This window comes from Equus quagga, chromosome 4, assembly GCF_021613505.1.
Source record: "Equus quagga isolate Etosha38 chromosome 4, UCLA_HA_Equagga_1.0, whole genome shotgun sequence".
NCBI classification, from domain to species: Eukaryota; Metazoa; Chordata; class Mammalia; order Perissodactyla; family Equidae; genus Equus; species Equus quagga.
This window is the reverse complement of record NC_060270.1, coordinates 94,518,115-94,543,632: the sequence shown is the minus strand read 5'-3', so window position 1 is coordinate 94,543,632 and position 25,518 is coordinate 94,518,115. Positions and strand designations below refer to the sequence as shown.

General features: G+C 40.8%; 2 protein-coding genes across 3 annotated transcripts in view; both read left to right on the top strand.

Moving 5' to 3' along the window:
* Nucleotides 1–2,694, top strand: part of STAM2 (signal transducing adaptor molecule 2) — a 42,538-nt gene extending 39,844 nt beyond the window's left edge. Inside the window, exon 15 of one of the 2 annotated variants that reach the window (XR_006888264.1) lies at nucleotides 169–299. Coding sequence is in view for 1 of the 2 variants with exons in the window: in XM_046658948.1 (XP_046514904.1) it covers nucleotides 169–397 (229 nt within the window). In the remaining variant the exon portion in view is untranslated. Of the gene's footprint in view, nucleotides 1–168 lie in introns of both variants that reach the window. The other variant, XM_046658948.1, reaches the window with a different exon arrangement.
* Nucleotides 2,695–18,014: 15,320 nt separating this feature from the next.
* Nucleotides 18,015–25,518, top strand: part of CACNB4 (calcium voltage-gated channel auxiliary subunit beta 4) — a 236,232-nt gene continuing 228,728 nt past the window's right edge. Inside the window, exons 1-2 of the mRNA XM_046657675.1 lie at nucleotides 18,015–18,188; nucleotides 18,684–18,767. Of these exons, the coding sequence (XP_046513631.1) occupies nucleotides 18,129–18,188; nucleotides 18,684–18,767 (144 nt within the window). The 5' untranslated portion in view covers nucleotides 18,015–18,128. The remainder of the gene's footprint in view (nucleotides 18,189–18,683; nucleotides 18,768–25,518) is intronic.

Here is a 25,518-nt window from a genome sequence, read left to right as displayed (position 1 = left end):
TGAGTACTTCTTACCAAATGTAAAAGTTAACAGTAACAGCATTGGATAGCTGCAGTGATTAAATCATAATCAGAATGGAAAAGGCATTTTTATTTTCTCATGATGATTGATCTCTGACCATAACTAGATAATGCAAGTAAATATATATTTTTTTAATTTTGTTTGTAGCACTGGACAAGACACTGTTTCCAATACTACTTATATGAACCAGAACTCTAACCTTCAATCAGCCACTGGTACAGCTGCTTACACACAGCAGATGGGGATGTCTGTGGATATGTCATCTTACCAGAACACTACTTCCAATTTGCCGCAACTGGCAGGCTTTCCCGTGACAGTTCCAGCTCATTCAGTTGCACAGCAGCAAACAAATTACCATCAGCAGCCTCTTCTTTAGAAACAAACCAAGCATTTTCTTGAAATCTTTCATAAGTGTATTACTTGACCCTTGTGATTCTAATCTGGAAATATTAAAAAAAAAAATTTTTTTTTCTCCTCTTGAAAGGACCATGAATAATAAAGCACAAAAACGTATCTTAATCTACTAGGCCATTAAATGATTTTTTCAGTCCAATTTGTTTGAAGTCAAACTGTTGATTAGAGGCAGCTTCCAGTTGCTTCCAGTTAGTTTTGTCTTACTTTTAAATCTCTCTACACAAATCTGGACACCCTATAAGTAGCCTTATGACACTAAACAGCATGAGATAGGAGTGTTAAAATGTTACTTTACAGAAATGAGTGTTTGCCCCTGAAACGTCATAATTGGGAGAGCACTAAAACCTTTAAATATTTTTCGTCTGCATATTTTTTTCAGAGTTTCCCACACACCGTTATTTTAAAAGGCGAACATTTTTTGTGTAAGCATTTAGCTTGCCAACATATTTCCTTTTGGCTCCTTAAATTGCAGTTGTGTTTGCAGTACTGTCAGTTTTGTTCTCAGTGTTATCTTGAGTAATAATTAGCATATAATTGTCTACAGAAGCAGGAGCAATTTGGAAGGAACAAAAATGTTTTCTGCTACTAATATTGAGGACCATGAAAATGCAGATGTGTGAGAAAGCATTTAGCTAGTCCCCCACTCACACCAACAGTGGGCTAAGGAATGCCCCACAAGACATTTCCATTCCCTGGAGAAAGACATTTCTTTTCCTACAAGGGTCCCTGGTATTTAGAATTGCCACTAAAGACCTTTTCAAGTGACTTTGGCCATTCTCTAATGATATGGTCCATTTGTTTCCCTTCCTGCAGTGTGGTGTGCAGAGATGCTGCGTTTGCTCTGTAGGGATAATATGTGAATTTGAGCCATGAGACATTCCTAATAATTTGATGTGATGTGTACCAAGCATGGGTGATAAGTGTCTCTGTTGATGTGTTGTTTCTTTAAAGAGGTGATTCAAGTACCACTGCTATGCTAGGCTGTTGAAAAATTTGGCCATTCCTTTCAGAAGTAATTCTGAGCTTGTGGAATAATAGTAGGCAATGGATTGATAGGGAGCTATCGGGGCAGTTTTCTGAAGCCTACATTTTAAATTAGTTTATAGTGCTAATAGAGTCCACATACTGTAGGAATTAGGTAGTAAACCAATAGAGATTGTTTTCTCTCCTAAAAATTTGCACAGTGCTGCATCATCTAACAAATTTTTAGATGACACAAAATAGAAAATGCAAATTCATATGCTTACAGATACATGATATTCAGACTGGGGAAAAAATGGCCATAAGTGTGGTTTTTAAAAAGATACTTTCATGGAAACCAGATTTCTATATTGTTTTTTAAAGAAAGCCCTTAATCTTTCTACTGAAAATCCATTTGAAGACAGTGATCTGGAAATTTTTGTCATTTATCTATTTACAGAAATTTGATTACAAGTATATTCCTTTTTCAAAGAAACTGTCCTACAAAAAAATAGTCTACATATTACTTGGTCTGCGTTTAAAGGGGAAAACAAACAGTATTTGAAAGCCCAGTTTCTGCCGTTGTTTTATTTCAGAGACAAGTAAATAGAAAGTAATAACCTTTAATGTCTTTCTTCTGTTTTTCATCTTGTATTTTCCTTCTATGTAAATTCAATTATATGCGTATGAAAAAAATCTAAAATGGCGCCTTACTTTTTTGGAAACAAATCTTCTGTTCCTTAAGAAAACAAAACAAAATACATTGCAAACTGCTCTTGTTTGCTATATATGGAAAATCTTACATTCTTTTCTCTCAAGCAATATTTAATAAACATTTATTTTAATGTTTGTGTACATATTTCATGTATGATTGTGATCTGAATTATAAAAGCCTAATTCTGCATAAGTCTCTGAAATAGTATAAATACTGCACACCCACTAAATTGGGATCAGCAAGTTAAGTTCACCTAATGTAGTTTTGGAATTATATAACATGCGCCACGTGTATAAATAGTGTATATTGACATTTATCAGTGAAATTTTATACATCCAGAAGTTTCTTCTCCCTCTTAACTTAAAAATAATTTTATTTTTTGCCATACTGTAATGAATTTTGTGTTGCAGGTTGTCGATAGTATAAAAATGTTATTAAATCTGTTTACTGAGATGATATTTTTGGTGTTAATAAGAAATGCAAGGTTGTTATTTTTGTTTCTTTTCCATGATCTTGTGGATTGTATTTATTTTAAGGCCTGTTTATAATTAAATGTTTTCTGCCAAAGGAATTGTCTAACATCAGATGTCTACATTCGGTTCATACTTTTTTATATAAAAAACAAAAATAATTTCTGCTTTTTCATATGGAATCTCGGTACATTAGAAAGAATCCCTAAAATTTATAGTAAAATTAGTTTTCATTAGTATAGAAAAAATTTCCCCTGGGTGTTAAACATATGAAGTGGGATATGTTCTTATAGTTTGGAAAATGTACAGTCTACCAACATTGTCTTGTAATTTGGTAATTCATTTATAAAATTACCTGAATGTTAAATAATTATAATATTTGTCAATTAGGACTTGAAATTATTTGTAGGTACATTGTCATCTTATGCTATTTCAAGTAGTTGATTCTTGACCACGTAACAAATTTCACTGTACATTTTGAAGATGTTTGTAAAGTTTTATCTTCCAAATTTTTTAAAAATTGATTTTAAATGTTTAAAAAAATTATGGCTTAGGGATTAAAGAGCAAGTTTTTCTTAGTGAAAATCAGAAGTGTTGTGGCCGGCCCCGTGGCTGAGTGGTTAAGTTCGCGTGCTTTGCTTTGGTGGCCCAGGGTTTCACCAGTTCAGATCTTGGGTGTGGACATGGCGCCGCTCATCAGGCCATGCTGAGGTGGTGTCCCACCAGCCACAACTAGAAGGACCAACAACTAAAAGAAAATATATATAACTATGTACTGGAGGGCTTTGGGGAGAAAAAGGAAAAAATCTTAAAAAAAAAAAAAAAATCGTGAAGTGTTAAGGCTCCTGACTTCTAGGAGAGGATTTATTGAATTGTCGTCATGAGGAGAAAGCTGAAGTTATTTTTGTAAGTAACACATTATAAATAATATAGCACCAATCTATCATGCTTTCTTTCTGTCAAAAGATATTTTTGTTATTTACTTCCATCAGTTTTAGTCAATAAAGGGAGGACTCAATTCTAGGGATTTGATTATATTTTGTTAGTTTAATTTAGTTTCTTTTGAAGATTAAAGATTTATTTTTTAAAGTTTTCCTCAGAAGAATTATTCTAATTTTACCGAGCTAAATTTGAATTAGAGTTTTTTTAAAAACCTTACTGTGTAAAAAAGAGAAACTATTATTTACCTAGTATAGTAGGATGAATAGTGTCCCCCCAAAATTCATGTTCACCCAGAATGTCAGAATGTGACCTTATTTGGAAAAAGAGTCTGCAAATGTGATCAGTTAAGGATTCGAGGTGAGATCATCCTGGATTTACGGTGGGCCCTAAATCCAGTGATTAGTGTCCTTATAAGAAGAGACTATACAGACACACAGCAAACAAGGCATGTGAAGATGAGGCAGAGATTGGAGTTATACTGCCACAAGCCAATGACTGCTCGGGCCACCGGAAGCTGGAGGAAGCAAGGAAGGATTCTTCCCTAGAGCCTTCAGAGGGAACGTGGCCCTGCTGACACCTGGATTTCAAGTTTCTAGCCTCTAGAACTGAGAGAAGAAATTCACGTTTGTTTCAAGCCACTAAGTTTGAGGTACTTTGTCATGGCAGCCCTACGAAACTAATACACATGGATAAAAGTGTACAGCGAAATCTGAGTACCAAGCATTCTGAACTTTTGTAAGATTGCTTAAAATTGTCACAAGAGTTCTAAGACAAATGTCTGTAGTCCAGCAACAGTATTCTATTATCTTTTCTAAACTATAATGAAATTGCACAGATAAATGAAACTAGGATTGCTGTTAATCCCATAATCCTGTTTTTACTGAATTTTTTGTTTTGATGAGGAAGATTGGCCCTGAGCGAACATCTGTTGCCAATCTTGCTCTTTTCTTTTTCCTCCCCAAAGCCCCAGTACATAGTTGTATTCCCAGTTGCACATCCTTCTAGTTCTTCTATGTGGGACGCTGCCTCAGCATGGCTTGATGAGTGGTGCATAGGTCTGCGCCCAGGATCTGAACTGATGGACCCCGGGCCACCGAAGCAGAGTGCGCAAACTTAACCGCTATGCCACCAGGCTGGCCTCTACTGATTTTAACATCACATCTACCTTTCAATAATTGATTTCTTTATGCCAGAGGTGTTAGCAAGATTATAACTTGTGCATTTACTATCCACTCTCCTGCCCATCTTGAGTAGTGGGTATTGAACTAAAGGAGAAATGTTCAAAGGCAAGCAGAGGAACAGAAGAAGAAACAGGAAAACTGGATAAATATTCCCCACAAGGCTACTGAATAATGGACTTTAGTTTTGTTCTTACTTTACATAATTTAATATCCTCATGAGGAAAATAAAGTCTTTCCAATACCTTTACAACAAGTCAATGACCTCTACTGATTACATTTTGTTCTAGGGAGCCAGCTACCTTTTTTAAAAAATCGAGGTGGAATCACATAACATAAAATTAGCCATGTTAAATTGAACAATTCAGTGGTATTTAGTACATTTCACAATGTGCAAACACCACCTCTAGTTTCAACATTAGACCCTTTGTCTTTTTTCACTTAGCATGATGTTTTTGAAGTTCATCTCCACACATACCACAGATATGAGGTGCATCCATTTATCTATTTGTGGATACTTGGGCTGTTTCCAGCTTTTGGCTATTATGAAATGCTGCTGTGAACGTGTGTACATGTATTTGAGTACTAGTTTCCAGTTCTTTTGGATATATACTTAAGAGTGGAACCAACTGGGTCATATGATAATTCTATGTTTAATTTTTTGAGGAACTGCCAAACTTTCACAGCTGAAGCATTTTACATTCCCACCAGCAATGCGTGAGGGTTCCAATTTTTCTACATCATTACCAACACTTGTTATTTCCTATTTTTAAAAATTATAGCCATTCTAGTGAATGTGAAGTGGTACCTCATTGTGGTTATTTGCGTTTTCCTGACGACTAATGATACCGAGCATCTTTTCATGTGTTTCTTGGCCATTTGTATATCTTCTTTGGAGAAATGTTTGTTAAGTCCTTTGCCTATTTTTCAGTTCGGTTGTTTGTCTTTTTGTTGTTGAGTTGTAAAAGTTTTTTATATATTCTGGATACTAAACCTTTACTCGATAGTACATGATTTGCAAATATTTTCTGCCATTTTGTAGGTTGTCTTTTCACTTCTTGATGTTCTTTGATAACACAAACATTTTTAATTTTGAAGTCCAGTTTTATCTGTTTTTTCTTTTGTTGCCATATCTAAGAATCCATTACCAAATCCAAGGTCATTAAGATTTTCTCCTGTTTTCTTCTAAGAGTTTTTATGGTTTTAGCTCTTGTAATTAGGTTGTTGATCGATTTTGAGTTAATTTTTGTACATGGTGTGAGGTAGAAATCCAACTTCATTCCTTTGTGTATGGATATCCAGTTGTCCCAGCACTGTTTGCTGAAGAGACTGTTCTTTCACCTGCTACTCTTTGACACTGCTACATCCTCTAATGGTAGTCAGCGCTAGGACCCAAGTCCAGCTGCGATGCATCAACCCCATAGCTGTATGGGTTGCAGTTCTAAGAGGTGACCGCCTTGTCCTCATCTGATCTCTTTTGTCACATACCTTAAGGTGAGTCAGTGCTACCTCGTTACCATACAGGTCCCAGCAGTGAATAGATATCCCATGAACAGCTATGTTGGCTGTCAATGTTGAGATGGTTTTTAGCTATCACATGGATTTTTTTTCCCTCCAAGTAACTTCAGTCAAGTGTTGTGAAAAGTACATTGTCTAAATAGAAAAATAGGACTTAGAACACCAGCCAAAAATAATCTTTACCATATTTCTTCCCTGGGAAACCCTCCCCCCAGAGATTTTCACCTACATGTCATTGGTCAGAACTGTGTCAAAATGCTACCCTTCGTGGCCAGTGAGTCTGGGAAAGTAGTTATTTTGCTTTCTAGCCTCTATATATAGAGAAGGCAGGGGAGAAGATGATTCAGAATGAATGTAGAATGAGCCATTCAATAGTGTCTGCCACAGAGACAGACCTGTCCAAGGGTGTTTACAATCTAGTGTTACTGTTTGTGCGCCTGGTAAGTAAATTAAAAAAATTGGTCTGTTGCTATTCCATGGTCAGATAAGCTCTTGTTAAGATCCTCTAATACAAGCATACTATAATTTTTAGTCAGTAAAGGCTAGAATCAGTATACTTACATCTGACCTGATTGTTGAAACTGGGACATCTTTTTTTTTTTTAAACCTTAGGAGAGTCAGAGAAGGCCCTGGAAGTGGAGATGGGGATAAAAGCTTCAAACTGCACCTGTCTCTTCTATTTTGAAACAAATGAAAAAAATTAAAGATTTAGTAGCATTCATTAATTCATTCATTCAATAACATAATTATTATATGCTGGGGGTGCTAAGAACTTGAATTTCCAAGCCTGAGTTGTGTTTGCAGCTTCGCCGTGCACTAACTGGGTGTGTAACATCAGATGTTGCACTTTGACTTGATTGAAAACCATTTTCATGTACATTGTCACTGAATTCTCATAACACTTGTTTGGTCGAGAGGTAGGTGAAGAGGTTTAGTCATCTTCACAAGGTCACACAGCCGGTAAGTGGCAAAGCTGGGATTATACACCAGTCTATCTGATACTCAAGCTTGTGCTTTTCCCCACTATACTAGTGTGACTATTACCTAGACGTAATTGGTGTATTAAGATTGTCGGGTAATATTCTGTAACAGCTTCCTTTCCCACAAATCACTGAGATTTGGGCTCACATGGGTATAAAGTGCCTTCAGAGGTGAGAATGCTCATGTAGGGAAGAGCATAATAGTGGCTGGATCTACTGAATGTGTACATTGTAGTACAATTAGCTCTGTCACTCAGGTGGGCTGAGGAGACCAGAGCTTGATGTAAACAGACTGGCTCTTTCTGACAGTCTGAAGAAGAGGGCTCCAACATCAGGAAAAGCGGGAGCTTAAGGAAGCATACAGAGTTCTGTGTTTTCTGGATAGAAAAAAGCAAAATTCAAGGAAGTCCTCTGAGGAAAATGGCAGGTGATAACTAGTTGAGGCTGATTTGAACTAGCAGAATAGTTCTGAGTTGAAGCCTAGGGACTCAGGACCCACACACATAGCCTGGTTTCTCCGAGAACCAAAGTTGCTGAGAAAAATTATGCAGCCTGAGCTCGGGGTTCTGTTACACTGTGCATAAGAGCCAAACTCTTTAGAACCACCTGTTAGGGTCTTCATGATCTCACCTTTGGTAGCCTTCTAACCTCTTCTTCCACTTTCTCACATAGATGCTAGATTCCAACCCCCAAATCCAAAATTCCTCAGGTGCCACTTTTGCTTTTTGCACCTGCGTTTGGCCCTATTAGTCTTCTCTGCCTGAAATGCTTCTGTCCATCTAATGAATTGTATTTTCAAGTGTCAGCCCAAATTTCACTGATTCTGGCCCCCAGACCATGCCATACTTCTGTAGCATCTTGTAATTATATTATAGTGGTTGCCATGTTGCTTTGGAATGATCTGTGTCTGTGTCAGATACTATAGTTTGGCTCATTCAACATGCATTTCCAGCCATCTTATATTCCTCTATGTAGAAATCAGTGAACAAGATAATAGTAGTTGCTTTCCTAGACTTCTTTGCAGCCAGCAGTGGCCACGTGACACAATTTTGGACAATGAGATATGGATCAAATTTCCTGGGCAGAGCTTCCTAGGATGAAAGAAAAGGCTTTTGGCTTTTCCCCCTCCTGCTTAGAAGGGAGATCCAGGGGCTGGCCCTGTGGCCGAGTGGTTGGCCCTCGGGCTGAGGGGTTGGCCCTGTGGCCGAGTGGTTGGCCCCGTGGTCGAGTGGTTAAGTTCGCATGCTCTGGTTCAGTGGCCCAGGGTTTCGCCAGTTTGGATCCTGGGCACAGACATGGCACTGCTCATTAGGCTATGCTGAGGTGACGTCCTACATGCCACAACTAGAAGGACCCACAGCTAAAATATACAACTATGTACTGGGGGATTTGGGAAGAAAAAAAAAGATTGGCAACAGATGTTAGCTCAGGTGCCAATGTTTAAAAAAAAAAAAGGCAGATGCAATGTTGGGAGATAAAGCAACTGTATTGCAACCAGGAGGAAGAAGGTTTAAGATGGCTCGTGAAGAATAAAGTCACCTGGCTCCTTGATGACAACTTTGAGTGGCTATACCAGTTCTTCACTGTCTTCCTGTGGACGTCCTCAGATGTGAAAAACATAAACTGTTTATGTGTTACCCCTGTTTGTCTAGACTGCTGTTGGTGAGGTTTTGCTATTTGTATCTGAAAGCATTCCTACCCCTACTGGGTCCTTAAAATCCTTTGGAACTTGGAGCTGTGTTTTAGTCATTGGTGTATTCCCAGGGCCTAGCATAGGTACATAAAATGTTTGTGGAATGAAGAGTAAAATGGATTTAGCAGAGAGCTGCATAGGATCCTCACAGTGCCTGGCATTCAATAAATGTGAGTTTTCTTTGACCCTCTCTTCTTGTGCTCGTTGTTTATCATCGTCATTCCATTTTAATGTGTGAAATCAGGATGTATTTTATAGTGGATGAGCATGTATTATAGGTTTTCATTTTACTCCCTTAAAGCTATTCGATCAATGAATTAAACTCCAGGTTATCTTAGAATGCAGGGAATTTGGCATTATTTTAACAAATATCAGAAACAAAGGGGCCTAGGGTCTTGTCTAAGTGTCAAGAAGGCCAATGGCTCTTTTTAAAAAAATATATCTTAGTGTCTCCAGTGCTCATCAAATAATAACTCATGGATGCTTCCCAGAACAGCATGCTCATTTCTCCATTCTGAGCCCAGGGATGACCGCAGAGGTAGAAGCAACAGAAGCAGAGGTAGTTTCTGGCTTGTGGCAGGAAACTATGTCACAGACCCTTGCTCACGGCTGGAGGAGGGGCGAGTGGTTGTGAAAAACGCTCAGTATACAAAGGAGTCACCTAGAAGGTTGAAAGGTCACAGTGAGATACTCGGGCAGGTGACATTAGCAAGAGACATTGCAAGAGGATACGGGAATTAAGGAAAAAGCAAGTTCTATGTGATGGCCCAGACAATACTGGATATCTCGACTTCCATGTCCCACACTTACATGTTTCTACTGGTTGTGAACCACTAATATAGATTCATTCAAGTTCTCTTCCAACTTTGAATCTCTATAAGCCTATGTTCTTCACTGGGGACAGAAAATTAGAAAAACTAGAATTTGAATATTATTTGGAATTTAATTTACATCATTCAGAACCTTAATTTGAACTTCTAGAAGAATACTAATATGTAACATTTAAACATTATAGAAAGAATTAGCATAATTTATGACAACCACCCAAAATGGCAGAATGAAGGTGATGAAGGACAGAGGTGATCAGATTTCATAACTGTCTAGTTAAGTAAGTTATCCTTCATGTGGAAGGTTGTATTGTTTGTCGTTTTCTACTCTCATCCTTTCCTGTAAGAGGATAGTACATATCTATCCATGCCCTTGACTCCTGGAGTAGTATATCTCTTTCAGGGATTTGGGGATTGGTTGCATGGCATGTGTTGGCCAATGGCATCTGAGTAGATACAACAGATGCTCACATCGAAGCAGAAGCTTAAAGAGGCATCATGAAATTCCTGTAGCTCTCTTTTCTACCCTCTTCACAGCTAGTATGTCTCATATCGGAGCTACTTCTTCAGACTGGGCCTGGGAATGGGAAGAAAAGGGGAACAGAGCCACAGCCTGGACCAGACCATGGGCTACATGGTGACGGGTCCACTAAGATTTTAGGGTTGTTTGTTATCACAGCAAAAATGAGAAATTTGTCTGGTAAAAGAAATAACAGAATAAAAAATTTAAATTAGCTAATAGTTTCTCAATATAATTCCTCATTTACAAGATGTGAGTCATCTTCACACAATTCTACTTAAAACTTAGATTTTTAAAATTTATTTTCATTACCATCTGAATCATTTGTACCCTTTAAAATTGTACCCAGAGAATAGCATTTTCACTGGGTTTTATAGCATATAAGTTTCTTTAGGGTTTTATAGACTATAACAACATTTTTTTCTAATTTCTGAAGTTGTAATAATCTTTAATATCCCAAAGCTCTATGGGTTATGTGCCTTTTGAACAGATTTTCAATGTCTGAACCAGAGCCTTGGGGGAGTGGGGAGGAGGACAGACAACTCTAGAGAAATTGTTTAGAACAAGACAAAGTAGATCCTCCAAGACAAAAACTCAGAAAATTTACACTGGGGTTGTCTGGACATAAATGTAAAGGCTAATTACACAAACCTATACATGCAATTAAGCACGCGTGCCACTACTGTGCTTTTGTATGCTCATAACTTAAAAATACAAACAATATTCTGCTAGATGCATGGACCCGAGACAGAATGTGTTATGATTTGATTTTAAAATATGAAACACACCATCATCTTATGATTCTGAGCTCTGTGAGTTCTGCAAATCATGTTTTTTTTTTTTTTAACAGCATCTCAGACAAGATTTCAACTGTAGGAAGCGCTTAACAAAACGTACTTATTAAGCAACAGAATAAAGTTTATGAAGAGAGTATCTTCTCTGACAAAGCAATTTCAGCAGGAGTCAACGTTTTAGGAACGAAAGCACAGCATAATGGTGGCCACTTGCTCTAGAGCAATTCATTCTCTTGAGCTCAGATTCCTAATTTGCTAAATGTGGGGTTCGTTCTAGATTGACACTAAGTTCCTTTCCAGCTATAAAATTCTAGAATTTTTAAAAATAAAATTTTACTTGGGGATAGTTTGGATTTACAGAAAAACTGTGAAGATAGTATGGAGAGTTCTACACCTAGTTTCCCCATTATTAACATCTTACGATAAACCACACACCTCACAATTAATGAACCAATATTGATACATTATTGTTAATTAAAGTCCATGCTTTATTCAGATTTCCCTAGTTTTTACCGAATGCCCTTTTTCTGTTCCAGTATCCCATCCAGGATGCCACATTACATTTAGTCATCATCTCCCCTTAGGTTCCTCTTGGCTGTGACAGTTTCTCAGACTTTCCTTGTTTTTGATGACTTTGACAGTTTTGAGGAGTACCAGTCATATATTTTGTGGGCTGTCCCTTGATCGGGATTTGTATGACATTTTCCTCCTGATGAGACTGGGGTTATGGATTTGGGGAAAGAAAGCCACAAAGGTAAAGTGCCCTTCTCCTCACTTACATCAAGTGGATCTACTATCACTCTGATCACTGTTCATGTTGATCTTTTTGTGTGTGTGTGTGTGAGGAAGATTGTTCCTGAGCTAACGTCTGTGCCAATCTTCCTCTATTTTGTATGTGGGATGCTGCCACAGTGTCGCTTGATGAGCAGTGTGTAGGTCTGCACAGGGGATCCAAACCTGCAAACTCCAGGCTGCTGAAGTGGAGTGCGCAAGCTTCACCACCACGCCACTGGGCCGGCCCCTGTTCTTGTTGATCTTGATCAGCCAGCTGACGTAGTGTCTGTCAGGTTTCTCCACTTCCCCCTTTCCCTGTTGTACTTTTTGGAAGGCATTCTCTATGTGCAGCCAACACGAGGAGGGAGAAGTTATACTTCTCCTTAAGAAGGAAGTACCTGCATAAATTGTTTGTAATTCCTCCACGTGGGAGATTTGTCTCATCCATTTATTTATTTAGTCAATCATTTATTTTTATCACTACAGACTCATGGATATTTATTTTATATTCTGGAATATATTCCAATACGACTTTATTTTATTGCTCAAATTGTTCCAACTCTAGCCATTAGGAGCTCTTCCAGTTTATTCCTGTGTCCTTCTGACACATCCCTCCCCCCATCATTGTGGGTTTTTTTACTTTCTGGCACTATACGATGCTCCAGACACATCTTGTATATTTCCTGCCCCAGTCCTAGAATCAGCCATTTCCTCAAGGTGCCCTTTTATTAGAGGATAGTATTAGAAAACAAGGCCTGGGTACCAGGTGCATTTGTGGCTACTGAGATGGTGTTATTTCTAGGCCCTCAGCTGTGAGCAAGAAAATATCTGTGTGTATATACACATATCTATAAAAATTTCTCTATATAACCATGTGTATCTCTATCAAGCTACACTTGAGTTCATGCTGATGTCTCTGACTCTGATCCATCACTGCATGGATGGTCCCAGCCTTCTCCCCTTGCTTATCTGTATCCTTCCACTCCAACAGTGGAGAACCTGGCTCCCATCATATGCTGTCCACTTACTTAACTGTTCAATTCTAGTATATACGTTCAGTGATTTCAGAATTGTTAATCTATACCCCTCAGGAAACAACTTTATCAACTGCAGTATTATGCACAGTTCCTTTTGCTTTTAGTCTTACAGACTCCACTCATTTCCAAAGTTACTTTAGGCCAGCACCCTTTTCCCCCATACCCTTCAATAAAGTTGTTTCATATATTTGTAATACAGTTATATTCTTTTGTCACATTCTGCATTCCATCTTGGAATCTCCCAACTTCCTAAATGATTTTTAAAAAATTGGCACACAGTAAGGGTCACTCTTTGTGTTGTAAAGTTTTACAGGTTTTGACAGATGCCTCGTCTCATACACCCACCATTACGGCATCATACAGAGCAGTTTCATCACCCTAAAAAAATCCCCTGTGCTTCACCTATTCAACCCTCCCCCCAGGAACCACTGACCTGTTTACTGTCTTTGTAGCTTGGCTTTTCTAGAATCTCATATAAACGTCATCATATATGATGTAGCTTCAGACTGGCTTCTTTCACTTAGCAATATGCATTTAAGGTTCATCCATGTCTTTTTATGGCCTGTGGCTCTTTCCTTTTTATCACAGAATAATATTCCATTGTATGATTATACCACAGTTTGTTTATCCATTCACCAGTGAAGGTCATCTTGGTTGCTTCCAGTTTTGGGTGATTGTGAAAAAAGCTGCTATAAACATTTGCGTGCTGGTTTTTGTGTGGACATAAATTTTCAAACCAATTGTGTAAATACCTAGGAGCATGATTGCTGGATTGTATGGTAAGACTATGTTTATCTTATTAAGAAACTGATAAACTATTTTCCCAAGTGGCTGTACCATTTAACATTCCCATCACTGATGAATAAGAATTCCTTTTGCTCCTAATCCTCAGCAACAATCGGTATTGTCAGTTTTTAAAAAGTGTTAGCCATTCCAATAGGTGTGTAGTGAGATTGTATTGTTTTAATTTGCATTTCCCTAATGACAAATGATGTTTAGCATCTTTTCATATGCTTATTTGCTATCCATATATCTTCTTTGGTAAGGTATCTGTTCACATCTTTTGTCCATTTTGAACTGCGTCGTTTGTGTTCTTATTGCTGAGTTTTGAGAGTTATTTGTATATTTTGTTTACAAATTCTTTGTCAGATATGCGTCTTGCAAATATTTTCTCCTAGTCTGTGACTTGTCATTTCATTATCTTAACAGAGTCTTTCACAGAGCAGAAGATTTTAATTTTAATAAAGCCCAACATATCAATTTTTACTTTCTTGGATTACGTTTTTGGTGGTGGTGTATTGAAAACCTCATCACCAAATCCAAAGTCATGTCGATTTTCTCCTATAAAGTTTATAGTTTTGCATTTTACATTTAGGTCTCTGATCCATTTTGAGTTAATTTTTATAAAGTCTGAAGATTTTTAAAATAACAGCTTTATTGAGATAATTCACATACCACACAATTCATCCATTTAAAGTGTACAATTCAGTGGCTTTCAGTATATTTGCAGGTATGTGCAACCATCATACAATTTTAGAAGTTTTCTGGACCTCAAAAAGAAGCCCTATACCTTTAGCTTCCACCTCAATATCCCCTCAGCCTCCCCAGGCTTAAGCAACAACTAATCTACTTTCAGTTTTTACAGATTTCCCTATTTTGGATATTTCATGTAAATGGAATCATACAATATGTAACCTTTTGTGACTGATTTCTTTCACGTAACATAATATTTTCAAGGCTCATCCATATTGTAGCATGTATGAGCACTTCATTCCTTTTTATTCCTGAATAAATACTCCACTGTGTAGAGAAACCACATTTTGTTTATCTACTCATCAGTTGGTTGAGATTGGGTTGTTTCCATTTTTTGGCTTTATGACTGATACTGCTGTGAGCAATCTCGTACAAGTTTTTGCACGGACATGTGCTTTTGTTTATCTTGGGTGTATACCTAGGAGTGGGATTCCTGGGTCCTACGGTAACTCTGTTTAACTGTTTGAGTAACTGACAGACTGCTTTTCAAAGTGGCTGTACCATTTTACATTCCCACCAGCAGTGTATTATGTTTCCAAGTTTTCTATATCCTTGCCAACACTTACTAGCTGACTTTTTGATTATAGTTATCCTAGCAGGTGTAAAGTGGTGTCTTCTTGTGGTTTTGATTTGCGTTCCTCTGATGACTAATGATGTCAAGTACCTTTTCATGTGCTTATTGACTGTTTCTATATCTTCTTTGGAGAAATGTCTATTCAGATTCTTTGCCCATTTTTAAAATTGGGTTATTTGTCTTTTTATTACTGAGTTGTAAGAGTTTTTTTATATATATTGTAGATGCAAGTGTCTTATCAGATATATGATTTGCAAATATTTTCTCTCATTCTGTGGGTTATCTTTTCACTATCTTGATAGTGCTCTTTGGAGTTCAAACATTTTTAATTTTTTGAAGTCCAATTTATTTATTTTTTCCTTTGGTGCTTGTGCTTTTGGTGTCATGTCTAAGAATCCATTGCCAAATCCAAGGTCATGAAGATTTACCTTTATGTTTTCTTCTAATAGTTTTACATTTTTAGCTCTTTCATTTAGATCTTTGGCCTATTTTGAGTTAATTTTTGTGTGTGCTGTGAAGTTAGAGTCCAACTTCATTCTTTCAGCCCTGGTTCTGGGACAGGGTCAATGATGTACCTCTCTCCAAGTGACACCCGCACTTTAGGAGCTGAGCACTTGGTAGGGAGGGGCAGCAGTCCCAGGTCTCCTGGCTCGCTTCTCCATGAGCAGTTGAGGCCCCATGTTCTCAGTGGTGCTGACCCAAGGTGGAGCCTCCATCCCATGAGTCGGGGCTGGACTGAGGAAGGAAGCCCCCAGCTCTCTTCTCTATGTGATGGGAACTTAGCCTCAGAAACAGGTAGCTGGGGCAGCAGGATAAACGCTGATGTCCTTTCCCTCCCGGGAAGATAACTCTCCAGATGGGAGCTGAGGGGACAGGGAGGCCTGTGTTTTCTGCTGCGCCAAGGTAGAGTGAATTTCCCTCTTGCTGAGCTAGATGCAAGCAGGGAAGGGGTGGGTCTTGGTTCAAATACTACAGACTGCCACTTTTCTTACTGAGTTTTAGTACAGTTTCTTGAATAAATCTTTCTTCATTTGATGTGTACTCCTAGAACCATTTCTAGAGATTTAAATTTTTTTCTTTTTTAAGAATTTTCAGCAGTTTTGCTGTGGGGTAGGTGCAGAGAACTCCTCACTGTCATGTGGTTCTAGATTCTTTCTTGATAACTCACAGTCAGAGAGACTGTGGGCAGTGGAAAACCAGAAAACTCCAATTCCAGTGCCCACATAATTCATTCTATGTGTATTGATTAAGTATCAACTATAAAAATGGCTCAGAACTAAAAATGGATTGAATTGATGGTAACTAAAGCACAAAGTTCTGCATTGGCAGACCTACCATTACCCATAAACTTTATGGAATATCTACTATATGTGAGGTATAAGAATAGAAGATAAAAAGTTAAAACTCTGTTTTAGAAATGAGGAGCTTTTCACAAAAAGAGAACTAATAAACCCAGGCAGCCTGTACTAAGTGCCCAGAGAATAAATGCTCCAGTTTTTCCAGGGCACGAGAAACTATCCAGGCCTGAAGTGGTCAGGGAGGATTTCTGTGGAGGAAGAGTGAGCGGAGCCAGGTTTGGAGGAAGGAGAGGATTCAGCTGGGTGTGTGGGTCGGGGGTAGGGTGCATTCCAAGGCAGAGGTGCTGGAGTGGGGTTGTATTTGGTGTGTTTAAGCAAGGCTGAGTAGCCCTGTCTGCTTGCTGCAAGGTCTGTATAGAGAGATCAAGTTGGAGAAATGAAGTGGTGACAGAAGAGACTGAGACAGGGGCTTGGTTATTGAACCATGGCGTCTGGACCCTATCTCAAGGGCTGCTGAGAGCAATGAGTGCATTTCAGAGAAGAGTGACTTGGGCAAAGGGATTTTAGGAAAATGGCTTTGCCTGTAGTGTGTAGATAGAATAAAGTGTGTGTGTGTATGTGTGTGCAGTAGAAAGCCTTGGGGCAAGGAGACTAGTTATTGGACTGTTACAAAGAAAAGAAGGTCTGCATTAGGTGAAGGGGGGTAGGAAGGGAAAGGAAGTCAGGACCTCTATAAGACCAACCAATTGTTAAAACAACAGCCGTTTCCATTTGAAAAATCCTAGAATGCAAGGTGACATGGGCTGAATTAACAATTTGAGATACGATACACATTTCAATGATGGATTTCTCATGCCGTAGCTATAGTTAAATTCGCAAATCTTTTTCTGCTCTCTTCTTATTACTTGAAACTCCTCCTCTCCACAATCCCTCTTTTAATTTGATCTCAGATTAATCTCTTAATGTATTTGCAGGAGGAAACCAAGGGTTGCAACCATGGCAAAGATCCTGCACGGTTTCAAGGGTGAGTTTCCTCCCTTGCAAACAGCTATCCGCGGAGAAATGGAAGGCACGTGGCCAACTCTTGCTTTTTAGCAGGTCTAGAATGACCTTCAAAACTCCTTAGGACATGTTGGTCGCCCGCGGGGCTGCACCTCCCGTCAGATTCAGGCTGGCAGAATCTCCCGCGGCTGCCTCGATGTGTATGACTCGCGGTTCTGAGGCTAGAGTTGACAAAACAAAACAAAAACACGGACAAAAAGCAAACCACAAAACCCCATGCCTTACCACAGTGGGCTGACGAGGGAAGTTGCAGAAGGAAGGGTCGGCTCTTGCCTTTTTAAAATTCCAGTGCAGTAAACACACATACACACACACACACACACACACTCTCACACAAGCGCCCCGGTTGGCTCTTCCCACTCCCTGCCACACTGCACCAGCGTCCCTCCCCAAGTCCTGATTCATGAACCGTGCCACCTTTGTCTCATTTTAAACTGTGCAGACTATTTTAATCCTCCCACCCCCATCCCAGATTTTCCCCCTCCCTGCATCCTCTGGAAAGCTCTGATGTAAGGCGCTCGCTAGGTGGGAGAGCGCTTCTCCCAATCGACTCGGGTAGGCGACAGCCGGAGAAGCCCCCTTCGGGGGACCTCTGCCTGCGGGGGCCGCCTCCCGGGACCCCGCTGCGGGCGCGGGGGAAGCGCCGCGGTCCCTGTAAGGTGTCGCGCTCTCAGAAGCGCGGGCAGGGCGCTGGCCGGCGCGGGTCCCGGAGCCCGGGTGGGGAAGCCCTGCCGCCCTCCCCTCTCCGGCGCGCGAGCCTGCCTGGCCCTGCCTGCCCCCCGCCCCCCGCGCACGGGCGGGCCATGCGGCGGTGAACCATGTCCTCCTCCTACGCCAAGAACGGGACCGCGGAGGGGCCGCACTCTCCCACCTCGCAGGTACCGCCCCCTCCTCCTCCTCCCTCCTCGGCGGCCCGAGAGTGCCCCGCCTTCGCGCCCGGCGCGCGGGGCCCCCAGTCCTGGGAGTCGCGGTCCTGGTCCCCACCCCTCCTCCGCGTCCCTTTCTCCTCCCGCTCCTCCTCTTTCTCCTCCTCCTCCTCCTCCTGTTCCTCCTCCTCACCTCGTCGGGTCTCTGCGCTCCCGCTCCGGAGCCCGCAGCCTTCCCCAGCCGATGCCGGGGACTTGAACCCCGCACCCTGAGTCTTTGTTAATGGATGTGGTGGGTGCTCGCAGGCTGCTCTTCTCGCGCATCTTTTCAGCCGTCGAGGCTTGGAAGGGGTGGGTGGGGGTGGGGGCTGTACTTGGGGTCCGCGGAGGAGATTTGGGTGCGGGCTCTGGGGGAGCCCCGGGAGCTGGTCCGGAGGCGGGGGTGGTCGCCTGGCTCGACGCTGCCGTCCTCACTGGCTTCTCTCTGGCCCCGTGTGTCGAGTCCAGGTGGCCCGAGGCACCACAACCCGGAGGAGCAGGTTGAAAAGATCCGATGGCAGCACCACTTCGACCAGCTTCATCCTCAGACAGGTAGGAGGCGGGCGCGGGGAGGAGGCGAGGGAGCAGGTCGGGAGGAGGCCGAGCGCGCGGCGGGCGCGGGGGTCCGGGAACCGGGCGCAGCCCCCACGGCGGGAGCGCAGGTCGCGTCCCCGCGAGCCTCCTGCCAGCCCAGGCGGGCGCCCGGACTGCCTCCTTCTCCCTCTGCGCCCCCTGCCTCCGACGTCCTCAGGTCCCGGCGTCTCTGCACTGCCCTGGGAAGTTTGTGCCTGTGGACGGAAGTCGGCGGGGACCTGGTTTAGGTCAGGGACGTTGAATTTAAGTCTGGAAGTATTCCTGATTGCACCTTCAGTGCGTGGGGAAACGTCTCGAAGTCGTGCAAAACTTGACTTTGAGTAACCCGACCCTGAGGCTGGTTGGATTCGGCTGAGAGTGAGGGATCTTTTCTCTTTTGACCTATTTTGCATACTCTTGTCTGTCTAGGACTTGGGAGAGATCTCCGAGCTCTGGTTAAAAGAAATACACTTTGAGCAGAAAGTTTGGCGTCACTTTGGGACCGCTTCTTTGGTTCGCTTAATTAGGGAGAGACTGCTGGATCTGGATAAAGCGATATGAGCGACGGCCGGCGCTCAATTCCTGGGGTCTGGGTGGTACTACACTTAGCGTTTGTTTTCCTCGTGGTGGTTTTCTTCTGCGTGGTTCTAGAACGCTTTGTGCGTGCTGAGGGTCGCCTGTTACGCTGAATGCTTAGGTGCCTTTCACCTTGACACAGGAAATTGGTCCTTAATTTTCATACTGTCCATGTGCTATAAATGACAGCACCGCTCCATAGCTGCTGGGTGCTAGAGAGATCATGCAAAAGTGAGTCACCTTGATCTCTCTTTGGAACAGAGACTGTCGACGTGTCTGCGTTCCGGGTGACCTGGGAGGATTTCTTTTAACCTAAGCTCCGCTGTGGGCTGCTTGGAGTGACCTTGGGAAGTTCTTTTCCCTGTAGGTCACTCAGAGCATTGTGTAATGTGTTTTTAACCTATGATGGCAGCCGCTGTGCGTTTCTTTAGTGATTGTCATCAGTTTAAGCAGGTTATCCACGACGAATGGGTATTAGACTCAAAATTGGACTCGGACCTCTCCTGAAGGATCTATAAAGCACATTTAGATATTTATTATGCAGATCTTCATTTTCTGCATAAAAAGAAATTACTACTACTCTTTCACTCAGTGAGCACTAAGCATATGCATTATTAAAATAAACATATTTTGAATTCTGAATTCATTTTAACAGTGCATTCTATCCGCTTTGCAGTGCTTATTTACATATTTGATAAGTCAAAGACATTCTTCATCTTTAAAAAAATTTTGAGTTATGTGACTGTTTGAGGTTTTGTTGATGTTTATTTTGTAGGTGCCTATTTTTGGTTGTAATTTTCTTAGAAATACTAATCATTCAGCAGTGTATTCCATGAGCTGTTTTGCTAAAAGTTTTGAGTTCATCTCCACTGTCACTTCACTAATGCTTTATTCTTCCAAGCACAAACAAAACAGTCAATATTCTTTCTAATATGCGTATTCTTTCCTCAATTTACTCCAGTAAACAATTATGATGTTTATTATACAGGCAAGATAATGTATGTATAAGTTCCTCTTACATGTGCTGCCATGTGTTGGCTTAAAAATGTAAAAGGCGTTACATGCTGAATAATTTTGGGAATAATTTCAACCAATGCATATTTTTAGAACTAGTATGTTTTATGTGTTTCTGAAACCGGGGTTTGTTGGTTTAATACAATGATCTAATTTAAATTTAGGAGTTAGTTGTAATTGTGTTATATACACAATCTTCCTATTTTTTTCTGCACAAAAATAATACATAATGTTTGGGAGCATTTACAGTTCAGTAAGTGTCTTACACGTGATCTCATTTGAATGGCATAATATGGACTTCCATAATGGCTACAATAAAAATAACTGAGGGATTTTTATTTCTTTGACAAGAGAGAAATTACTGCAAATGGGATTTAACAATATTTTTAAAAATAAAATTAAACAGCTTTCACCCAAATGCCAAAACCACATTTTTTTAAAAAAGCACAACAGCTGTTTTTCTTATTAGAGCCTCATTATTTGTAGAATGACCAGTGATTTATTGATTTTGAATTCTTGATACATTGGAGTGATGGAACTTCTTGGTGCTATTTCACGGGCTGTGTGATGCTTTTGCACATTAAGATGATAGTGAGGATACCAATAAAAATAATGCCGCTCATTTCTCTGTCACGTCATTTGCAAATATATGGAGGGAAAGCTTTCACTTAAAAAAAGAAATTGATGTGTCAAATCAGATGGGTAAGACTGGGCTGGTGGTGAAGGACAGAGGACAGTTGGCAAACTCACCTAATCAAACAATGTTTATTCTTTGAGCTGTACAGTTTCAGTGTATGTGTGTGTACATGCACACATGGTGTGTGCACACACATACACGTGCACATATGTGAGTTGGCATGAAAACAAGCAGACTGAGAGAGAGAGCCTGCCTCTACTCTGAGGACTGCTGGCAAAGTCCCTCCGGGATCTTTGACCTTGTTTCCTGGTCTACTAGATTGCTAGCCTCCACAATTTAGGAGGGGTGGAGGTTTTGGAATGAATCCAGGGAACAACTAAATGGTTTCTTTGAGGAAAGGTGAGAAGATTAAGTATTTTGCCATGGAGAGGAGAGAGAGCGAGGGGTGACGCAGTGACGATCTTCACAGTGTACACGAAGGTGTTCTTTGGAGATGTGATAGACTGTTCTCATCCTTCATTGAGGATGAAATTCAAGAATTGGCTACAATGAGAAAGGAATGATATTTTACAGCAAGACTTTCCTAAGAGTGTTGCTCTCAGTGGAATGGCTTTCCAAGGGAGGCTGTAGAATTTTCTCCCAGGAGATCACTCCTGACAGGCTCTTTATGAATGGATTATTTATTCATGTCTTAAATTTTTAGGAAACACTTGTTAAACATTTGCTTTGTGCCCAGCATTGTGCTGGTTACTGTGGAGGAGCAATGAAAAGATGAATGAGAGACAGCCCCTGTACTCAAAGGATTTTATTATGTAGTTATGGAGACATGGACGTATGCAAATAATACAGGGAACTGTAGCAAGGAAGAAAGGTGTGGACAAAATGCCCATGTGCACTGAGTATTGAAACACCCATGGGGGGCCGCCTGGTGATGTAGTGGTTAAGTTCTGTATTCCGTTTTGGTAGCATGGGGTTCACAGGCTCGGATCCCAGGCATGGACCTAGTACTGTTCGTCAAGCCATGCTGTGGTTGTATCCCACATAAAATAGAGGAAGAGTAGCATAGATGTTAGCTCAGCAGACAATCTTCTTCAAGCAAAAAGAGGAAGATTAGCAACAGATGTTAGCTCAGGGCCAATCTTCCTCACAAAAAGAAAGAAAAAAAAAGAGAAAGAAATAGCCCTGGCTGTCACTGCACATATAGTGTATGTGGTGGAGTACTCTAGGTTACTCCCACTGGGGTTCAAAGAGAAAACCGGCTCAGAGTGGGATTATTTTGTTGACCTCTCCTTGTAAAGTTTGCCCTTATGAGGACTGCAAAGTTTTACATGGCCTGGCCCCTAGCTGCTTCCAGCCTCATCTTGAGCCATGATCTCAGCTTTGAACACAGAGTTCGAACATGTCACCCTCCGCACTGCCATAGGCACTTGGCATATGCTGAGCCCTCTATGCGGAGGGCTTTTGTTTTCCCTCTGCCTAGTTAGTTTTTAATCTTCATTGAGACATAAGTTTAGTCTTTGCCTCTTTTTCTAACCTCTCTGATAAGATCAGTTCCTCCACTAGGGGCTCCCAAGAGTGCCCTGTGCCAGTTCTTAATAGTACCTCACTATTATAATTTAACATGTACTTAAATTTCTCTGTTAGTGTCTGTCTTCCCATCCAGGTGATAAGTTCCACCAGGGCAGAGACATGTCTGCATTTGGTCTGCTTTGCGTCCCCAGCATCTAGTATAGTGGATGTTCAATAAGTATTCATTCAAGTGAATGAAGGAGCGGATGGATGGAAGACTAGCTTGACGTATTTTAATCATAGGGTTCTGCTCCAACATTAACTCTGTTTAATGGGGAGAAACTGCCTTCTAACAAACCTCTCCTAAATTTAGTGGCTTAAAGCAGCAACAATATTTTTTATTTCTCTGTGCTAGCCAGACATTTCTGCTTTGTGTGATGTTATCTGGGCACTGGGATGGCTGAAAGGTCTAAAATAGCCTCACACATGTGGTTGGCATTTGATGCTGGCTGTGGGCTGAGAGTGCTACTAGAGATTTTGGCAGAGCACTCAGTTTTCCTCCACTGAGGCCTCTCAGCATGGTTGCTTCAGCTTCCTCACAGCATGGTGGCTGGGTTCCGAGAAGGACTATCCCAACAAGTAAAGGCTGAAGCTGCAGATTTCCTAAGACCTAGTATCAAAAGCTACATGACATCACTCTGTTGTAATCTCTAAGTCAAAACCAGTCAAAGGGCCAGCCCAGTTTCAAAGGGAGGGTAAATAGACTCTGCTTTTTGATGGGGTGCGGCAAGGTCACCTCACAAAAGAGCATGCAGAATGGAAGATTTTATTGGAACTATCTACCTTAGAGCATGGATCCTTGTGTTTTTTTAGGTATGCTAATCAGATGATCATTACAATAATTCAGTGAGCCCACACTCTATTTAGAGATCTAAACATATTTAGATACTAAATTGATCCTATAATAAAACAAGTTGGAAAAAAATTCTTTGAGTTATAATTTGGGCACTGGTTATAGACACATTTCTCTGATGAAATGCAAATTCATCAACAGAAGGTATATGCTTTGTTGAATAGAATAAGCTCTAAGAATAATCATATGCCTAGAGGCATGTATGCAAAATTTATCCATAAACTTAGAATCACAGAATTTTAGAACAGGAAGAGATTGCAGAGGGAAAGTACTTCACTCTCCCATTTTTAGTTGAATAAAACATAGACCCAAGGACATAAAGACTGTCAATTTAAAAAACAAATTTGCCAGATCTGTTACCCTCAAAATGAGTTTATTCAGGAATAGCCAAAAGAATTGCAATTTGGGATGTGCATGTTATGGTGAACCATAGGCAAATCTGGAGAGACCAAGGAAGGGGCTTTCCTTTATAGAGCAAAAGGGGAGTAGGGGGGGACTGTTCCATACAAAAGTCCATTGGTGAAAAGTAACAGTTCAGGGTGGTGATGGCTTCTCATTGGCTGAGCTGCGATGTTTCTCATTGGCTGGGCTGTTTCCAGGCGGAGAGAGACATCTTCCTTCAGTAGTAAAGTAGTTATACTTCCCGTTGGAGATGCATGCCTAGTCTCTTCCTATTTGGAGTAATTGATGATGTATGATAGGGCATGAGAGCTCCTCCTACAGGCCTTCCTGACTCCAATTTGGTTGAGGTTTCTTTGATCAATTCCACATTTTCCCCTTTTGATCAAGATCTTTCTCTAACAGCATTGCTGATCAAGAGTCAGGTTCATTGTGTGTAGTGGTTTTGTCCCTTCATACTATGAAGGACCTTTCCTGGTTGTTGTGTCCCACATTGGAGGGAAAGTACATGGTGGTTGGAAACCATTTAGGCTAACGTTTGAGGAACAAGGAAGGTTAGGATGAGAACTCTCAGGCATTTCCCATACAAAGTATATATTTTGCCAAGGTCATAGTCATTGGAGATCATCTCAAAGTGTCGAGCCAGCATCACTTTATCAGGCACATCATTTTTTTATTTTTATTTTTATTATTTATATTATTTTTTAATTTATTTTTTATTTGTTTAAGATTTTATTTTTTTCGTTTTTCTCCCCAAAGCCCCCCGGTACATAGTTGTATATTCTTAGTTGTGGGTCCTTCTAGTTGTGGCATGTGTTTTTTTTTTTTTAAATATTTTTATTTTTAAAGAGTGGCACCTGAGCTAACATGTTGCCAATCTTTTTTTCTTTTTCTTCTTCTCCCCAAAGCCCCCCAGTACACAGTTGTATATTTTAGTTGTGGGTCCTTCTAGTTGTGGCATGTGGGACACCGCCTCAGCATGGCCTGATGAGTGGTGCCATGTCCGCACCCAGGATCCAAACCGGCGAAACCCTGGGCCACTGAAGTGGAGCACACGAACTTAACCACTCAGCCACGGGGCCAGCCCCGGACACATAATTTTTATGGAGGTTTGACAGGCAATAGGTATAGAACTTTAAATAAGTATACAGAGTAAGATTAAGAACAATACTATTAGCCCAGTTTGCAGGATGGTTCTAAACCAGGAGCCCAGACTGGAAAGGTAACTGGCTGAACAAACCAAAAGACAGTGGATTGTTGGGTGAAATTTGTTGTAGCCAATGTGTTTGCTCTCTTATCTTATGTAACTGGGTTTCTACTTCCCCAGAGGCATTTATCCATGTGGATAGGAGGTGTTTGCCACTGCACAGATACCTCCTTTTTCAGTGAGTAGAAAATCAAGGGCTATACGATTATCCAGAACTACCTTGGCCAGTGAGTTAGGCAATCATTGCTGAGCTGAAACTGCTTTGGCTGTGGAGTTGGCCAACTCTTCTAGTGTCAGGGAGAGATTCCTGATCATCTGTTTATTGGCACTCACTCTGATCCACAGGAAGAAAGCTTTTCCCACAGAGACAAACCTAGAGTCAAGTCCACCTCCTGGGATAGCTGGACCATATGGTAGATCTATTCTTAATTTTCTGAGGATACTCCATACTGCTTTCCATAGTGGCTGTACCAGT